Here is a 16,917-nt window from a genome sequence, read left to right as displayed (position 1 = left end):
TACTCCCAAACCTGGAGAATATAAACACAATTCCACAGTTCTCCACATTCCGAGTGGCTCTGGAAGAATGCCCTTAAAGAATGACAATCCCAATAGCTGAGTGATTAAATAAGCCATTTATGGAAGAAGTCAGAGGTTTTTAAAACGCTAAAATTAAAAGAAAGCAAATAAAAGTTCATCTGCTCGTCCAAAGAATGTCTTGCACATACAGTTGTAAAACTGAGTGTTCACCAAAATACTTCAGAGTGGTTAAGAGCAGTTAACCAGTAACAGTGGTTGGCTTGGAGGGGCCGACATACCTGCGATGTGTATTATCTTTTTGTTTTTTTAAACAAACATAAACTAGTTTTTATGCTCAACAAGAGTAAGTCACCGGCGGGTTACAGGCACAGGCCTTTAAAAGCTCTAATTATAACAACGGTGACAACTCCCTGGAGCCCACCGGGATTTCAAGGACACAAGCAGAAAAAGCCCAGAAACCAGCAACTGCTCCGGCGCAATTTTGACAGCCAGGACCACCCATTTTCAACACGACGGCAGAGCAAGCTGGGAGCGGGCACCGGAGGCTCCGGTTAAACACTCCCTCTTGCACCGCCCAGGCCTCGGGGAGGAAGTGGGAGAAAAGGGCAAGGGGGGAGGCAGGCGTTTGCACGCAAGTATCGGGGGGTGAGGCGGGGGACCTCCAACCCTGAGCCCTAATGGTCCCTCTGCCCCAACCCGTGCAGGGCACCGGCCGTGGGCGACGGGCTGGGAACCGGGCCGCTCTGCCAAGGGGCTTCCAGACCGGGCCCAAGGCGCTCTCCCAACCCAGGGAGCCCAAGCACCGCTTACAGGGTTTCTTGGCATCCTTGATCTTCATGGCGACGGCCTGAGGGGCGAGGGGCAGCCTGGGGTTCGGTGCACGGAGTGTGGTGGTGGTGGTGGCAGCGACTCCGGAGGTGGCTAGGCCCTGCGAGGAGGCCCAGCCAGTTCTTCCCCTTTAGCTGGCCGGGCGGGGCCGGCGGGCGGGCCGAGGGCGGGACGGAGGCGTTTGAGGCGAGGCCGGCCCAGGGGGTGGCCCCCCAACCCCTGAGAGGGGCGGCCAGGACCGAGCGAGCTGGGGAAGGCCGCCGGTCTCGCCGCTCCGGGGGCCCACCCCCTGCAGCTGCTCCAAACAAAAGGCCCCGGTCCCCCAGCTGCCACCGCTGCACTGAGAAATAGCCCGCCCAGGCTGAGCGCCCACGTGACGCGAGCCCCCCTTCCCCCAGCTGGCGGCCCGGCTGCTGGGGATTGTAGTTCTCTGGGTCGCGAGGCCCTGCTCTTTGGCTGCAGAGGTGTAGATGGACTACAAAGCCCAGGATGCATTGCGGCCGCCCCTTCGAGGCCCCTCCCATTCTGGAGATCGCCTTAGAGTGGTCCCAGAGAGAAGGGGGCGGGGCCTTAATCACGCCAGTGACGAGGCGACCAATGGTGACTGGTGTGGGCGGGCCGCGGAAGTCCAGGTCTTGGGCCTCTGCCCGCGGTGGAAAGAGCAGAAGGGGAAGGAAACTCTGCAGGTACTGTCATGGCTGTTCTAGAAGTTGCCGACTTTCCCTGGAGGCAGAAAAGCTGGTCCTTGTGCCATGGAAGGCGCAGAATCCAGGGCTCTAGAGCCACTCTTAAGACAGACTGTGAAACACATTTACAAGGGAACCCCTGCGGCTTAATAGAGACACCTCAAATACTGGCGCTGGAGTAATGATGTTGTTAATAATTCCGGCAATAGTAGTAATAGGTGACATTTGTTGGATGCCTGCCGTGTCCAAGGCACTCTGCTAAGCGCTTTTGGTTTACTTTAACAACTTTGTGTACTATGGACAGTTATTCTTCGTGATGGTGTCTATCACGCATTTTGAAGATGGGCAGGATGTGAGAAGTTAAATCACGTGGGGAGCGCATGCTCTTGGTCACCATTCCAGGGTCCCCTCAGGGACCCTGCAGCCCAGCTCCTTGCTTCCAAAGGGGAAATCGATTCCCAGAGAAGAAAATTAGATGCTTGAGTTCTCATAGGAGAGTCAGGACACCCCTTTCCCTCTGCCTCCTAGACTCTGAGTCCTCCAGCTGGAAGGGGAAGGAACAGCATTGGGATCTCCTGGCTTTCCCTCCACATCTGACCCCAGTTGGCTGACCAGGAATTTCATAACCAGTGGTTTGAGACTTGGCAGTGGAGGTCTGAGCCTTCGTGCCCCTTCCTTGAACAGGATAAGCCAAGGGTTATGAATAAGGCCGGGAGGGGACACACATTACCACATAGGCGGCACGTTCTCAGCGCTGGCACGTGGCAAGGTACTTTCCTTCTTAAACTTTACATTTAGTCCTCACCACCACCCTTTGAAATATAATTATTAAGAACTCAAACTTGAGTTCACATTTTGGTCCTACAGCTTGGTAATAAATTTAGGCAAATGATTTCATCTCTCTGGCTGTCATTGGAAATAATGGTGCTGTTAACGTAAAAAACCATTGGAACCTGTGAATAATTTTTGTGAGTTTATTTGAGCCAAACTGCCGACATATGCCGGGAAGCAGAACCTCAACGAATTGAGCTAATGCTCTGGAGAATGGTGGGTTACATCTGTATTTATACATTGCAATCAAAGGAGGTGATATAGGTGGGTTATATGAAATCCATTGGTGATAGACTAGAGAGTCAGGAGAAAGCAAAGCAGGGAAACCCCTGGGACTGGGTAAAAAGTAAAATGATTGACACATACTTAGGTGGGTGCAGGAACAGTTAACATGATAATGAAGGAATTTGTGGTATCTGTCCTGGTGCCCAGCACATTAGGTTGTGCCCCAAGGGGTCCAGAAAAAGGGACATTTCAAAGGGTATGTTATTATAGATGCAAAAAGACAGTTAGGCTCAGATAGGGTAAAAGTTGACCTTGTCAGTGAAGATACCAGCCTTAGGATGTAACTACCCACCATAACTGCTTTTAGTTAAAGTTTAATTTCAGACCATCCTTTGTGGTTACTTTAGGTCTCTGAGTTTGTCTCTGAGTTTGCAAGACCTCTATGCAGGTCTTCCCTGAGCTGGTCAGGTTAGCATGTGGCCCCTGTTGTCCACAGTGCCAATCACATTTCATGCCACTGAGATGGGGGTTAGATGAAAAAAGGCATACAAAGTGCTTAATGCATTGCCTGGCATATTGTCACCATGGTATGGATAAGTAAGTGCCATCCAGGTTTATTATTGCATTGTTGTTGTTAACCTTAAGACAAGAAAGAAAACTTAAGCATTTATCCTGCTCAGGTAAGGATTTAGGATGAGACCCTAGGTTTGATTGGTGCTTTGTGCTTCCTTACCTTTTGTTGTTTGATCCCAGGTTCCACATGTGTTGTTTGGAAATATGTGGGTTTTTTTTTTTAATTTAGATTTTTTTAATAGAAACATCATTCAGACCTCCCAGATAATGTGACGTGGTAACGTAGAGCTCTGAGTGGTAGACTTAACCTTGTTTACCCTCTTGTCACTTCTTCCCACACAGAGCCCTACATGTTCTCAAATGATCCTGTTTTCCCACAATTTTATTGGGTGAGAGTCATGATTTCTGATTTGACATGGCTTCAAAGAGTGTTCACTATTCTACATGATCTGTCCACTCATTCTGTAAGTCTTGTGTGCACACCCTGTTCTCTATCAACATGTATCTTTTGGTTGTTTTCCTGTCTCTTTGAAAAATACATATATACCTGTGTAGTGTGTGTGTGTATATCTATCTATCTATCTATCTATCTATCTATCTATCTATCTATCTCGATTGCTTGATTTCAGAGAGGAAGGGAGAGGGAGAGAGAGGTAGAAACATCAATGATAAGAATCAGTGATTGGTTACCTCCTGCATGCCCCCCAACTTGGGACCAAGCCCGCAACCCAGGCATGTGCCCCTGACCAGGAATTGAACTGTGATCTCCTGGTTCATAGGTTGATGCTCAACCACTGAGCCATGCCGGCTGGGCAATTCCTGCCTCTTTTTGATAGCATTAGCTATCAAATGGGAAGTGATACTGTACCTTATGATAGGCTGGCTATGGTCTGTCTACGGGGAAGGAGAGCTAGAAATAAGAAGCTATCGGAATTTGGGTGAGTTTTGGAAATACAGTCTTGTTAGTTTCTGTGGCCACAAAGATAAGCGCACACATGAATGACTTAGCCAAACGTAGCTTAAAAGTTAGGTTTACACCTGTGATGTTATATGCCAGAAAAACAGTGAATTTCACATAGTGAGAATTCTAATCTTAGATCAGCCATGGAATTTCTGTGTGACCTTGGGAAAGTTCCTTTCTCCTCTCTGCGCTTCAAATTACCCATCTGTACAATGAAATGATTGCCTCAGATTTCTTCCATCTTTGCTTTTTGAGGTTCTCTTTTCCAGGAGCAATATGAGATGTGGCCAATTATGTTTTCCTTTAAGTTTTCCCCAGTGTTATTAAAACGGACAGGTCACCCTGCTTTAGTTTCTGGCCAGAATCTTTCTTCCACAGCCCCTGTCGGCTGTCAGCCCCAGTCCCTCCCTCCAGCACTGTCTGGTTGACTACATTTTCTCTCTTCTCTAGTATGTTCTCAGACCCTTCCTGGCAGAGTGAGTGTGGGAGCTGGGAAGAGCATCTTGTCTCAATATTTATTGTCTACCAGACACGGTAAATCCATCCCATCTTGCAAAGTGATAGAGTGCCACGACCTGCACGGCTAGGGTTCAGGATCTGAAGGAGGGGCCAACACACAAATGAAAATACTATATAAGAAATTATGAATTTAGAAGGCATGGGGGACCAGGTGGAGACCTCTCTCTTGGAGAGGCACACTGAAACCTGGCCTTATCCACTTTTTATTCAGTTTTAGATACACATCTTGTCCTCAGTAAAGCACGGCAAACAGGTAGCAGACAGACCATCTCTAAGGTCAATAAAGATCAGTAAAGATCAGTGAGGTGCAGTAAATAAACATTTACTTTGAGGCTATTAGATGAGGAAGCTGCTTCGAGCCACCGCTATTTCAATATGAACAATGGTGCTTGGTGTTAGCCCTGCTAACGCTCAAGGTCCATTGGCCTTCCGCGTTCCTTGGTGCACTCTCAAATAGTATTGACAGTGGGTGGCTTCCTGCAATAGAGGATTCCTGACACAGTCTCATTTTGCTTTTACTGAGGAGGTATCCATGGAGAAAGGTGGTACATCGGATCTAATGATGACTGAAAGGGCGAGGACTAGGCCCTCCATCTTGCCCCAGGGTAAGGGCTATGCCCTCCATCTTACCCTGGATCCTCCATTTTTGGGCAGCCATGTGCTCGGCAAGGCTTCTTCCCGGAAGCCCAAGCCTCTGCTAGCCACACCCAGGACTTCTTTAACTAACTAATGACAATCAAGGGAAGTGCGCACCATAGATATGACCATATCCCGTGTAACAAGACATGACTTGCGCCTGGCCAATCAGCAGGGCCCACAGTCCTTTCTCCTCCCCTTACTCCAACCCCCTATAAAACCCCTCTCCCCACAGGGCTGGGTCTCTCTCTCTACCACTTGCTGCTGCGTCAGTAAGGAGGGTAGGGGAGCCAAGCCCGGGCTTGAATAAAGACTCTTTGCTTTTGCATCGGACTTGGCTGGCTCCCTGGTGGTCTATTGGGGATCTTGAAATTTGGGCATAACAATGACTATGAGGTCTCCTGGCACGAATTAAACACACACACACACACACACACACACACAGCTTCAAAGCTCAGACAAAGCTTGTAAAAATGGATTCTGTCTCTAGATGGTCAAGAACATGCTATAATCAGTCCTTGGATCCACACACTCAAACAAGCATCCCACTGTGGGAAAGTATCATTAGTATGAGTATCATTGGAATCATTGTTGTATCATCATCATCACCACTACCACCATCATGATAGTGGGAGTGCAGTTTCATCCAAGAAATATCAATTGAGCTTTAACTATGTTCTAGGCATGCTGGGGGGAAGAGAGGTGAAAAAGAGAGAAACAGAAATCAAGTTACCAAATCGGTGAACAAGAGGAGTGATGAATGATGATGTGAAGGAAATAATCAGGGTGATATGCTAGAGGGCGCTGGGAGTTGCGGGAGAGGAGGAGGCTCTGTTTTAGTTTGGATGGTCAGAGAAGGCTTCTCGGAGGAGGTGGTGTAGGAGCTGAGATCCATGCAGGTTGCTGGGGAAGGCAGAGGTGTGACTAGTACTGGAGGTAGGTTTGGTTTGAGGAGCAAAAGCCAAGTACGTATGGGAAAGAGAGAGCAAGGAGTGAAGTGACTGGAGGTGAGGTTCGAGAGGCGGACATGTTGGGCCTTGAGGGCCACTGGAAGATTTTAAGTAGAGGAGTGACATGATCTGTGATTTTAGAGGGCTGCTCTGGCAGCTCTGTGGAGCATGGGCGGATTGGCGAGGTGCCCTGACTTGGAAAAGGAAAGACTAGTCGCCTCAGGCTCCTCCCTCACCTTCCCAGCACAGGCAATCAGTTGCCAAGTCCGAGGGGCTCTGGGAGCTGTGTGGGGGCTTGAACCAGGGTAGTGACAGTAGAGAAGTGCTTGAGTCAAGAACTTCATTGAACTGCCCTGGCCCATGTGGCTCAGTTGGTTGAGTGTCATCCCATGCACCAAAAGGTCCCTGTTTCCATTTCCACATATCGAGGTTGTGGGCTCCATCCCCAGGAGGGGGCGTGCAAGAGGCAGCTGATCGATGTTTCTCTTTCACATGGATGTTTTTCTCTCTCCCTCTCACTCTCCCTTCCTCTCTCTCTAAAAAGTAAAAAAAAAAACAAACACAAAAAACCCAAAACAAAACATATTTAAAAAATTTCATTTAACAAATGAGCTCCTACAGTGTGCCAGGCATTTTTCTAGGATTAGGGAGTCAGAGAAGAATAGGACAAAGCCCCCGCCCTCCTAGGACTAACATCCCAGATGGGACAGAGACAGACAAGTGGACAGATGTATACTATGTTACTTTAGATCAGTGGTTCTCAACCTTCCTAATGCCGCGACCCTTTAATACAGTTCCTCATGTTGTGGCGACCCCCAACCATAAAATTATTTTCGTTGCTACTTCATAACTGTAATTTTGCTACTCTTATGAATTGTCATGTAAATATCTGATAGGCAGGATGTATTTTCATTGTTAAAAATTAAACATAATTAAAGCATAGTGATTAATCACAAAAACAATATGTAATTATATATGTGTTTTCCGATGGTCTTAGGCGACCCCTGTGAAAGGGTCGTTCAACCCCCAAAGGGGTCGCGACCCACAGGTTGAGAACTGCTGCTTTAGACAGTACAAAGAGATGGCATGTATTTAGTGTAAATGCTGTGAAGATGATGAAGCAGGAGAGGGGGATCAGGAGTGACAAAGCCATTTGAGATAGAGGTGGTCAAGGATGAATTAGATGAGATGGATGTAGGGAGGGAAAGGGAGGCAGGAAGAAGAGGTTTTAGGGTTTGGCTTGAGCTTTGGGGTCAATGGTAGAGCCACGTCCCAGGCAGGAGAAGCACGGGGAGTACACCAGTGGGACATCAGGGCTCTGCCTTGGCCTTGTTGCTCTCCAGGGCCATGCTGTCCTCAGATTGGTGATGCAATCCATGCTTTGTCATACGAGCCAGCTTGTGTGGACAGTTGACAGTTTGCATCTGAGAGGCCCTCAGCTTGGTTGTTGCATACTTCCGCCCTGCCCAGGAATGGGTCCTCCCAGACATTTCCTTATGTGGCCAGGAAGAGAGCGTCTCTCCAGAGCTGTGTTCCACCTGCTGACCTCCACCTCCTGGCACTTTAACCTCAACAAGCCCATCCCTCCCGTCCTCCTCCTCCTCCTCCTCCTCTCATCCCTCTTCTCTTGCCTAAAGGCCCTGCTCAGCTGGCGGTACCAGCATCCACCCACTCACCCAAAGAAAAGTTGGGAGTCATCCTGGGCTCCTCTCACACCCTCACAGCCCACATCCAGGCCACCAAAGCCTTTTGCTGTTACCTCATGTCTGGTCCTTCCTGTCCAACCTCATTGCTCTCACCTGAGCACTAGCCTCTGAATCTCACATTTATATTCGTAAAGGCCCGTTTTGCCTCTTAGCTGGCTTTTCCCCAACCACCCTCCCTATCGATGCCAGAGTGAGTTTTCTTAAAAGACAATCAAACTATTATTTCTAGGGCTTAGATCCATGCCTCTCCCCCACATTGTCTTCAGGAATAAATTCCAGCTTTTCGTTTAGGATATAAGAGTCATCATGAGTGGCCACTGTGAACTTATTTAGCTGCATCTCTTGCATCTACATACCCTTCATTATATGCTCCAGTAAGACAAAAACTGCTTATAGCAAGCTGAGAGCTGGCTATGCCTGATGACTTCACCCCCTTTACACGAGTAAGGCTCCCTTGTTGAGTTCCCATTGAACTCCTAGTCATACCTTAAAACCCAACCCAGAAATTCTCTTCTCCAGAAAGACTTCCTTCCCTCTATGTTATTTCTGGTCCTTGTACATGCTTCTTTGCCACTCATCTCACACTAATGTTGTGGTCTGTTTACTTGCCGGTCCCCTTCAATACCAGAGAAGTTTTTTGAAATCTAGGATTGTGACTTACTCTGATTGGTGTTGGGTCTGGCCCAGAATGGTAGCTCACAAGTAATTAAATTGGATGCATTTGGACCTAAGTCCTTCAGAAGCAACCTGGAAATGATCATCTTTCTAGAAGCTTACAGCAACCAATAATTATTGACAACAAAGGCAGTTTAGTTGGTGCTTTATGGGGTAATATTTAAGAGAGCATGACCTGGGAGCCTGCTGGAGGCTAGCAACAGTATTAGCATAATGAATGCGAGAAGTTGGTCAGAAGGCTGATGGACATCTTCAGCAGGGCTGAAGATCTGCATATTAGTACAGCTGAGGGCAGTTCCCTACCACTGGGCAGTAACCCAGTGGTTCTCAACCTTCCTAATGCCGCGACCCTTTAATACAGTTCCTCATGTTGTGGTGACCCCAATTTCATTGTTACAAATTGAACATAATTAAAGCATAGTGATTAATCACAAAAACAATATGTAATTATATATGTGTTTTTCCAATGGTCTTAGGCGACCCCTGTGAAAGGGTCGTTCGACCCCCAAAGGGGTCGCGACCCACAGGTTGAGAACCGCTGCCCTAACCTGATAATCCTTTATTGTTTACCAAACCTTACGTTTGATATGTATATCTGCTTTGCTAAAGGGCAAAATGTGTTAATAAAAATCCGTGAGTCCAGAGATTCAGGGAGTCACCCCGCTAGAGGGTGAAGCCTCCGCCTGGTTCCCCCAAATGCCTTCCAAATTTATATTTCTTGTCTAGTTTCTCTTCATTTATGCACAGCCCTTCTCCAGATTCCTGAACGCTTGCTGCGAAAAGACTGTGGCAGGAGCCATCATGTATTTCCTAATGCCATGTTTCACCAGGGGCAGCTCGAATTACAGCCGGCCTCTCCTGGGCCTGGAACACTCATGAGAGTGTGTTTATCAGGGCTTTGACCAGGTTAGAGCAGAGTGAAAATAGTTTCCCTCTGGAGAGGCTGGGAGTGAGAAGTAGAAAACTCTGGCTGTTTTATATACTCTCTCAAATTTGTCCCAAACCCGCAAGATTTCCTTTTTTGGTTGCATTCTCTCCTTTGCATTTTACAGACTGGCCAGATCCTCACGTTCATTATGGAATATTTCCTACTTTTCACATTACAGGAGACAACAGTGTCACCAAACCTTCTAGCACACACAAGGGTCCCCTTTCCACGAGCTTCTAGTAGCATTTCCCTCACTTTCCTTTAGACTTCCACTAACTTGCTCGTGGAGGCCTCCCCGCCTTCTGTCTGCTGGTCAAACACAGGATGGATGGTTGTGATATTGTGATTTGGACGTTGGAATAGGGAGCAGAATTGCAAGGCTGCCACATGTTTCGGTTTCTGTTATAGCAGCAACCCTCGTCCACTACCAAACCCAGTTCCAGTTATCTATTGCCGTGTAATGTTTAAAAAAAAGGAACAGGCCAGAATGGAGTCACTTTTGCTAAGCCACCTCACCCAACCAAAACTTAATAACCAACCTAATTGTAGCTTCAGCCTCTTCCAGGAGTGGGATTTTATTTTTTATTTTTATAAAATATAATTTTATTGATTTCAGAGAGGAAGGGAGAGGGAGAGATAGAAACATCAATGATGAGAGCGAATCATTGATAGGCTGCCTCCTGCACGCCCCCTACTGGGGATCCAGCCAGCAACCCTGGCACGTGCCCTTGACTGGAATCGAACCCAGGACCCTTCAGTCCACAGGCCAACGCTCTATCCACTGAGTAAAACCAGTTAGGGCAAGGAGTGGGATTTTAAACCAATTAGCCTGGAATTTCTTGATTTATATGGGTGAGATAATTAGTGTGTCAAAGCCCCTGACATTCTCTTCCCCAAAAGAAGATGACCTAGCCTAAAAAAATAGCTTTCTTTTATTTATTAAAAAAAATTTTTGCTAATGACTTTCCTGCCACACCCTCTATTATCATCGTAATTAGCTTATTAATATTAATATTAATAACAGGAGGAGAGCAAAGGGGAGGCTGGACATTTAAGCATGGGCACCTGGGCTGCTTCACCACAAGCTACGGCTTCATGCTCCCAGGGACCCACCAGTCCATTTCCTGCAGATCACTGGGGGAAGGGATCGAACAAAAGGGGGAGATGGGCACATGCGCAGTGAAGTCGGGGTGACACCGGAGAGGAGCTTGTCTGTCAGTCTAGCCTGGGAAGCCATGGATTGGCTAGGGTTGGACCCCATCAGAAACCCATGATAGAGTTCATTTGAAAAAGCTCCTGGTTAAAATTTCCCGGCAAGGTTTCCTTGCTTGCCCTTGTTCTACACTTGCTCTCTCCCGCTCCGTGACCCGCACTCGCCATTTGCTGGCCTGTTCTCCATTGTCATCTGGCCTTAAGCAGCTGCATGGTCCATGCCCACACAGACCCCACACCCACCTGGGACCTGCAGCTGGGAACACAAGCTGGACTGGACTGGACTTTCCTAGGGAGCAGAAATTCTGGGCAGTGGCCTTAATTGTGGCTCTGCTGAGGTCAAGATTGGACTTCTTCCATGGTGAGACGGACAGAGATGGGACCCCCCCTTAATTTTACATCGTCAGTAAATCTTCCCACAAAACCCCATCCTCCCGTGGGGGGCCTCAGGAAATTATTTTCCTCGCGGCACCTCAAGAACTCCACTTTCACCAACAACACTTGTGCTTAAAAAGACCTTCCAGTGTGTACAGCCCCTTGGAGCACCCTTCGCGTTGTTAGATGGGATGCTGTCCAAGTCATGAATCACTTAATAAAGCCAATTAGTAGATCTTCACATGTACTTGGTTGAATTTTGCTCTTTAACAGCTACAAATCACCCCAAATACGTGACTTGAAACAAGAATAATTTTATTTTGTGGCTCATGGTCCGTAGGCTTGACAAGGCTCATTTAGCCAGTCCTCAGTCAGAGTGCTTCATGAAATGGCCATTGTTTGGCTGGGGCCACAATCATTTGAAGGTCAGTTTAGGCTCCACCAGTGTAATCCCTCCTCTGGGGATGCATGACAGACTGAGCTGGTTGCCTAAGAGCCACGCTGAGAGGCCATGGGCACTTTCCGAGCCAAAGTGGACCTGGGATTGCTGTACTGGACCATAGGCACGATGGTTAACCAGAGCAAGCCCCCAAGCTACAGAGAGGTCAGAGAGCAGGGGCATCTGGTTCCTGGTGGCTTTCCCAGCTCAAGTCCGGACTGTGCTTCGTTTCCAAAATCCCTCTGCATTCTCAGCGTAAGCTCCTCTTTTTCCTGCAGTTGTCCGGGAGAGATTTCTCTTCTTGGCACATGCAACGTGTCACCCTGACCAGGACCCGGGAAGGATCTGTGTTCTTCTCAAGGAGTGATAGGAAGAAGTGAGCATGTAGTGCAGGGCCACTGACTCTTGCGTTCATTTATTTATATCCATTATTATTTTTAAAAAATATATTCTTATTGATTTCAAAGAGGGAGTGAGAGGGAGTGAGAGATGGAAACATCAATGATGAGAGAGAATCATTGATTGGCTGCCTCCTGCACACCCCCAACTGGGGATTGAGCCCACAACCTGGGCATGTGCCCTTGACCAGAATTGAACCTGGGACCCTTCAGTCTGCAGGCTGACGCTCTATCCACTGAGCCCAACCAGCTAGGGCTATATCCATGATTAATTCAACCAAGTCTCTCTTGAACTTCTGTTAGGTGTCAACTTCTGTTAGGCACGGGGTACGAAGTTGACTGGGCACAAGATCGAGTGAGAATCACTCAGAGCCAAGTTCAGATTTCTTTGCCTGTTAGTGGTTGTGTGAAGTCCTCACTTAACTTGGGGTTCCATTTTCTCACCTGGGAAATGGGCCTCACTTTGTGGAGTTGGGTGTGAAGACTAAATGACACATGTGTATGTGTAGTTCATATGGCACATGAGAAGCCCTTAAATATTTGAGTTTTTTTTTCCTTGTTCTCTTACATCACAGTTGACTTTTGGGGCTGGATAAGTCTTCGTGTGGAAGGCTGTCCTGGGCACTGTGGGATGTTTAGCAATATCTTTGGCCTCTACCCACAAGATGGTAGTAACACTCGCCACATGGGTCCCAGGGGTGGACACAGCGTGGGGAAAATTGCTCCCATCTGCAAACCACCACTTTAGATAAAAGCCAAAGTCCGAACGTCTACCTCTGCCTTTGATTTCCCAATCTGTCTGATCCCCTTTCACTGGGTTTTTGTGTCCAAAACTCAATGGCATCAGGAGGAGAGTAGACACCAATACCAAGTTGGTATCGCTGGGTGTTCCAGAAAGGAAAATCTGCATGACCCCCTCCCTCCCTCCTTCCTTCTCCAGGAGCCAAGTCCTGTCCTGCCTGTTTAATTGGCTCCAGTGACTTCAGCATGAGGCAGGTCTGTTGACCCACCATAGCGCTGGCATGAAAAACAGGCCGGGCCAGATCTGACAGTGCAGAGAAATCGGAGCCTTTCCCCCTTGCTGCTCACCCCGGCCCCAGCTGGGCCATGGCTTTGGTGACTCACAGCTGGAACATACTTGACATGGCCTGAGGGAGAGGAAAGGGATTCTGTTTCCAGCAGTTGCTTCAGGATTTCTCAACAGGGAGCCCTGGGCAAAGCAATCTGATTGTGTAGAAACTGAATTTGCATGGCATGACTGATTTATCCAGAGATTGTGTTGCATAACTATAAAAACATCTTCTACACTTGATGTAAGTTTGAGTCAGTTGTTTATGATCAATATCATATTGATGATGATAATGGCTTCATTTGGGGTGAAGGCTTTTTCTTTTTCGTTTTTTATTGATTTCAGAGCGGAAGAGAGAGGGAGAGAGAGATTAGAAACATCAATGACGAGAGAGGATCATTGATCAGTTGCCTCCTGCACGCTCCACAATGGGGATGGAGCCTGAAACGTGGACATATGCTCTGATCTGGAATTGAACTGTGACCTCCTGGTTCATAGGTCAACGCTCAACCTCTGAGCAATGCCTGTCGGGCAGTGATGGCTTTTTCTTGACGTTCTCCTGTTTAAGCCTGTGGACTAGGCCTGGCCTGGCTCTCTGATGTCTGTCTCCCCACATTCTCCCTTGATCATTCACCAGCCTTCTGCTGTTTTCTTAGCCGCTAAGGTCCCTCAGGGCCTTTGCACCTGGAGGGCATGGTGGAGCACCAAGCGTGGTGGAGGGGATGAGCAAAATCACTGTGTCTGTAACTTCAGTGTTGAAAGTATTTAGTACTGCTTTCCATTGACCATCAAAATGACCCAGAGGTGTACTCTACGATAAACAGACTTGGATATAAAAAGCTACCTGCTCAGGATTGATACTACGAGGCATTATCAAGAATGTGACAAACATCATTGCCACAGATTCCTTTCCTTTAGAGCAGTGGTTCTCAACCTTCCTAATGCCGCGACCCTTTAACACAGTTCCTCATGTTGTGGTGACCCCCAATTTCATTGTTACAAATTGGACATAATTAAAGCATAGTGATTAATCACAAAAACATTATATAATTATATATGTGTTTTCTGATGGTCTTAGGCGACCCCTGTGAAAGGGTTGTTCAACCCCCAAAGGGGTTGCGACCTACAGGTTGAGAACTGCTGCTTTAGAGCAACTGCTAGAAAACACGTTGGGGGCTTTGGAGGCAGGCAGACCTGGGTTCCAATCCCTGCCTTCACGGACTGCCCTTGGAACCTTGGGCAGGTTCTGAGTCTCCGTCTTATCTATGAAATGGAAATAATAAAATCTACTTCATAGACTTTTAAATATCCCTGTGAATAGAGGATACTTCATAAATGGTAGCTAGTTTTTATCGTAATATGGTTTACACCAATAATTTAAACCAAAATTTGATTTTTTTAAAGAAATCACTAACCTGTACAGAAGCATCTACCCTATATAATAAAAGCCTAATATGCTAAGTGTCCAGTTGTCCAGTTGGCCATTCAACCAATCAAAGCATAATATGCTAATGATATGCTAAGGCAGCTCAACCGCTTGCTATGATGTGCACTGACCACCAAGGGGCAGATGTTCCAACTGGTAGGTTAGCTTGATGCTGGGGTCCAGCTGATTGGGACTGAGTGAGATGGGACAGACACGCCCTGGAGCCCTCCCGCAGTCCCTTCCCGGCTGGCCAACCTCCTGCGTCCCTCCCCGGTCCTGATTGTGCACCAGTGGGGTCCCTCGGCCTGGCCTGTGCCCTCTCACAATCTGGAACCCCTTGGGGGATGTCAGAGAGCCAGTTTCGGCCCGATCCCTCAGGCCAGGCTGAGGGACCCCACTGGTGCACAAATTCGTGCACCGGGCCTCTAGTATTACATAAACTGAGGCCACCCAGGAAGCGAGTTGTGTAGACTGGTCACTTGGAAGCAGTTCCTTCTCCGTGATCCCCCTGAGTGCCTCAAGATAACCCCACCGCCTCCAGTCCCTTTTCCCCTGAAAGCAGTGTCTTTGGGACTGGCAGCCTGCAAGGTTCTGGGAGCTCACAGGAGGCCAGGCCCCTTGGCACACCACGTGTCTCCTTTCTCGTTGCCTCTGGTTTCAATAGGAGGGTGTCATGTTAGTGGGTGAGGAAGAAGTGAGAGGAGGGAAAAAGGAAAAATTTGAACTTAAATCCAAGTCTGACCCAGTTCTCATTGGAGCCCCAGAAACCACCTTCCTCTTTTGGGCAGGACAGACAGAATGACAATCAAATCATCACTGGGCTTTGGCTGTGTTGGGAAGGGGGTCTGTGCATTTTGCCTGCCCCATATACATTCACTCCCTTTAAACATAACCTGACTTTTCTTTGGGAAACCACCCTTCTCCTACTCTCCACCCCCCGTCCAGGTCAGCGTGCAGCCAATCAGCACATTCCATTCCTCTGGCCACAATGATTGATTCAAGGATGGCAATATAATCCCAAACTAGACCAATGAGGCTGATATTTGGCATTTTTATTGGCCTCCTTTCCCCCCATAGAGCTGCTAAGCTCCAGAGAGGTAAACCGGCTTCTTCTGCTTCAGGCCTCTAGGGGGCGCTTAGCGAAGAGTGAAGCCAAGGAGACAGAGACACCATGCTCACATTGTCATTTTGAGTCGCCCCCCCCCCCCGCCCCCTCCGTTCCTCGATTCTTTTCTTAAATCAAATTTTGTATTGGAGCGAGAGGAGGAGGCAGCCAGGATGCGAGGGGTCTGGGAGCCGTGTCCTGGCGGAAACCTTTAGGGGGACCAGCAGTGTTCCCCCTTTCAGGAGGGCTGTGGCCGGGCATCCAGTCTCGCCTCATCTGGTCTGGTTTGGTGTGCTCTCAGGGCAGAACGAGAGCAAAGATAGGTGGTTATGGAGGAACAGATGGTAAAGATAGTTCCAATAGTAATTGCTGTGAAAAGTCCTAGGATGGGAGTGAGAGCCCTGTGACTAGAGCTGTCTGATTCCAGGAGATTCCAAGAGGCTGGACAGGCCTTACCAGGAGCGGGTGGCGGGGGTGCAGATTTGCACGGACTTGGAGCTCCCGGCTATTTTGAGAGTTTCGGATTGGATGCAAGAGTTTTAAAAATATCATTGACCTGCGATACCTTGAATGGCAAGCTGGAACTCTTGTCTCACGAAGTCTGAAGAATAAATTTCGTGGACAAAGGATTTTGAGCAAAAGTGTGGCTATTGATTGTAAGTGTATACAAGCTCCCGCACAGGGAGGGGTTCCCACATGAAAACAGAGAGCCCGTGAGTGTCTTTGTCTAGGGGTGTATAAATGCTGGCAGCTTCTTTGTCCGTTCATTCCACTTTCTAATTGTCCCCCGTGCTTTTCCCAGCTGGCCCCGTCCCCCATTCCCCTGCGTGGCATCGATTTCAAAGTTTCAAAGCTCACCGGTGCCGCCCGCCCTTCTTTCCCTTCGCTTGTAACATTCCTGGAACAGTCTGGCGGCTTGGAGGTGTCGCTGCCAGTCAGGCATGCATTCCTCTCCCGTGGGCCCCCCTTTTCCCTGCCTGCTTCTCCTGTCTCTAAAATCCTCTCAGTGGGAACCCCCTGCACATCCCCCATTGGAAGTTGGGTTCATGCAGGCCCTTTTAACCAGGTAACTTCTCCGGGCTACACGTAGATTTTATCTGTGCAGGTCCTTTTCTGCAGACCTTGGGGTGGCTAGTGGCAGCCTCTAGACCCTCGGCGTTCCTCATGCTCCAAGGCCACAGGCTCCCCAGGATGCCCAGGGCTGGGGAGCTGAGGGGTGAGCTCTACCCCCTCCCCTCAGCCACAAGCCCACTGGGAGCGCTCACTTGGCTGTATCGCCACCTCTGGCACGGAGGTGCGGGCACCGCCTCCCGTGATGGCCTTCGCGAGGGCAGATGCTAGCGAGTGCTGTGGC

General features: G+C 48.4%; 1 protein-coding gene across 1 annotated transcript in view; it reads right to left on the bottom strand.

Moving 5' to 3' along the window:
• PANK3 (pantothenate kinase 3) overlaps positions 1 to 1,152 on the bottom strand; it is a 30,026-nt gene extending 28,874 nt beyond the window's left edge. Inside the window, exon 1 of the mRNA XM_070414446.1 lies at positions 832 to 1,152. Coding sequence (XP_070270547.1) covers positions 832 to 859 — 28 coding nt within the window. The 5' untranslated portion in view covers positions 860 to 1,152. The remainder of the gene's footprint in view (positions 1 to 831) is intronic.
• Positions 1,153 to 16,917: the final 15,765 nt, after the last annotated feature.

Source organism: Myotis yumanensis, unplaced genomic scaffold (assembly GCF_028538775.1).
Source record: "Myotis yumanensis isolate MYYU_CA2020_CCGP unplaced genomic scaffold, mMyoYum1.0.hap1 SCAF_5, whole genome shotgun sequence".
Classification (NCBI taxonomy): domain Eukaryota; kingdom Metazoa; phylum Chordata; class Mammalia; order Chiroptera; family Vespertilionidae; genus Myotis; species Myotis yumanensis.
Note: the sequence above shows the minus strand (reverse complement) of the source record. Positions and strands in the feature narration are given on the sequence as shown.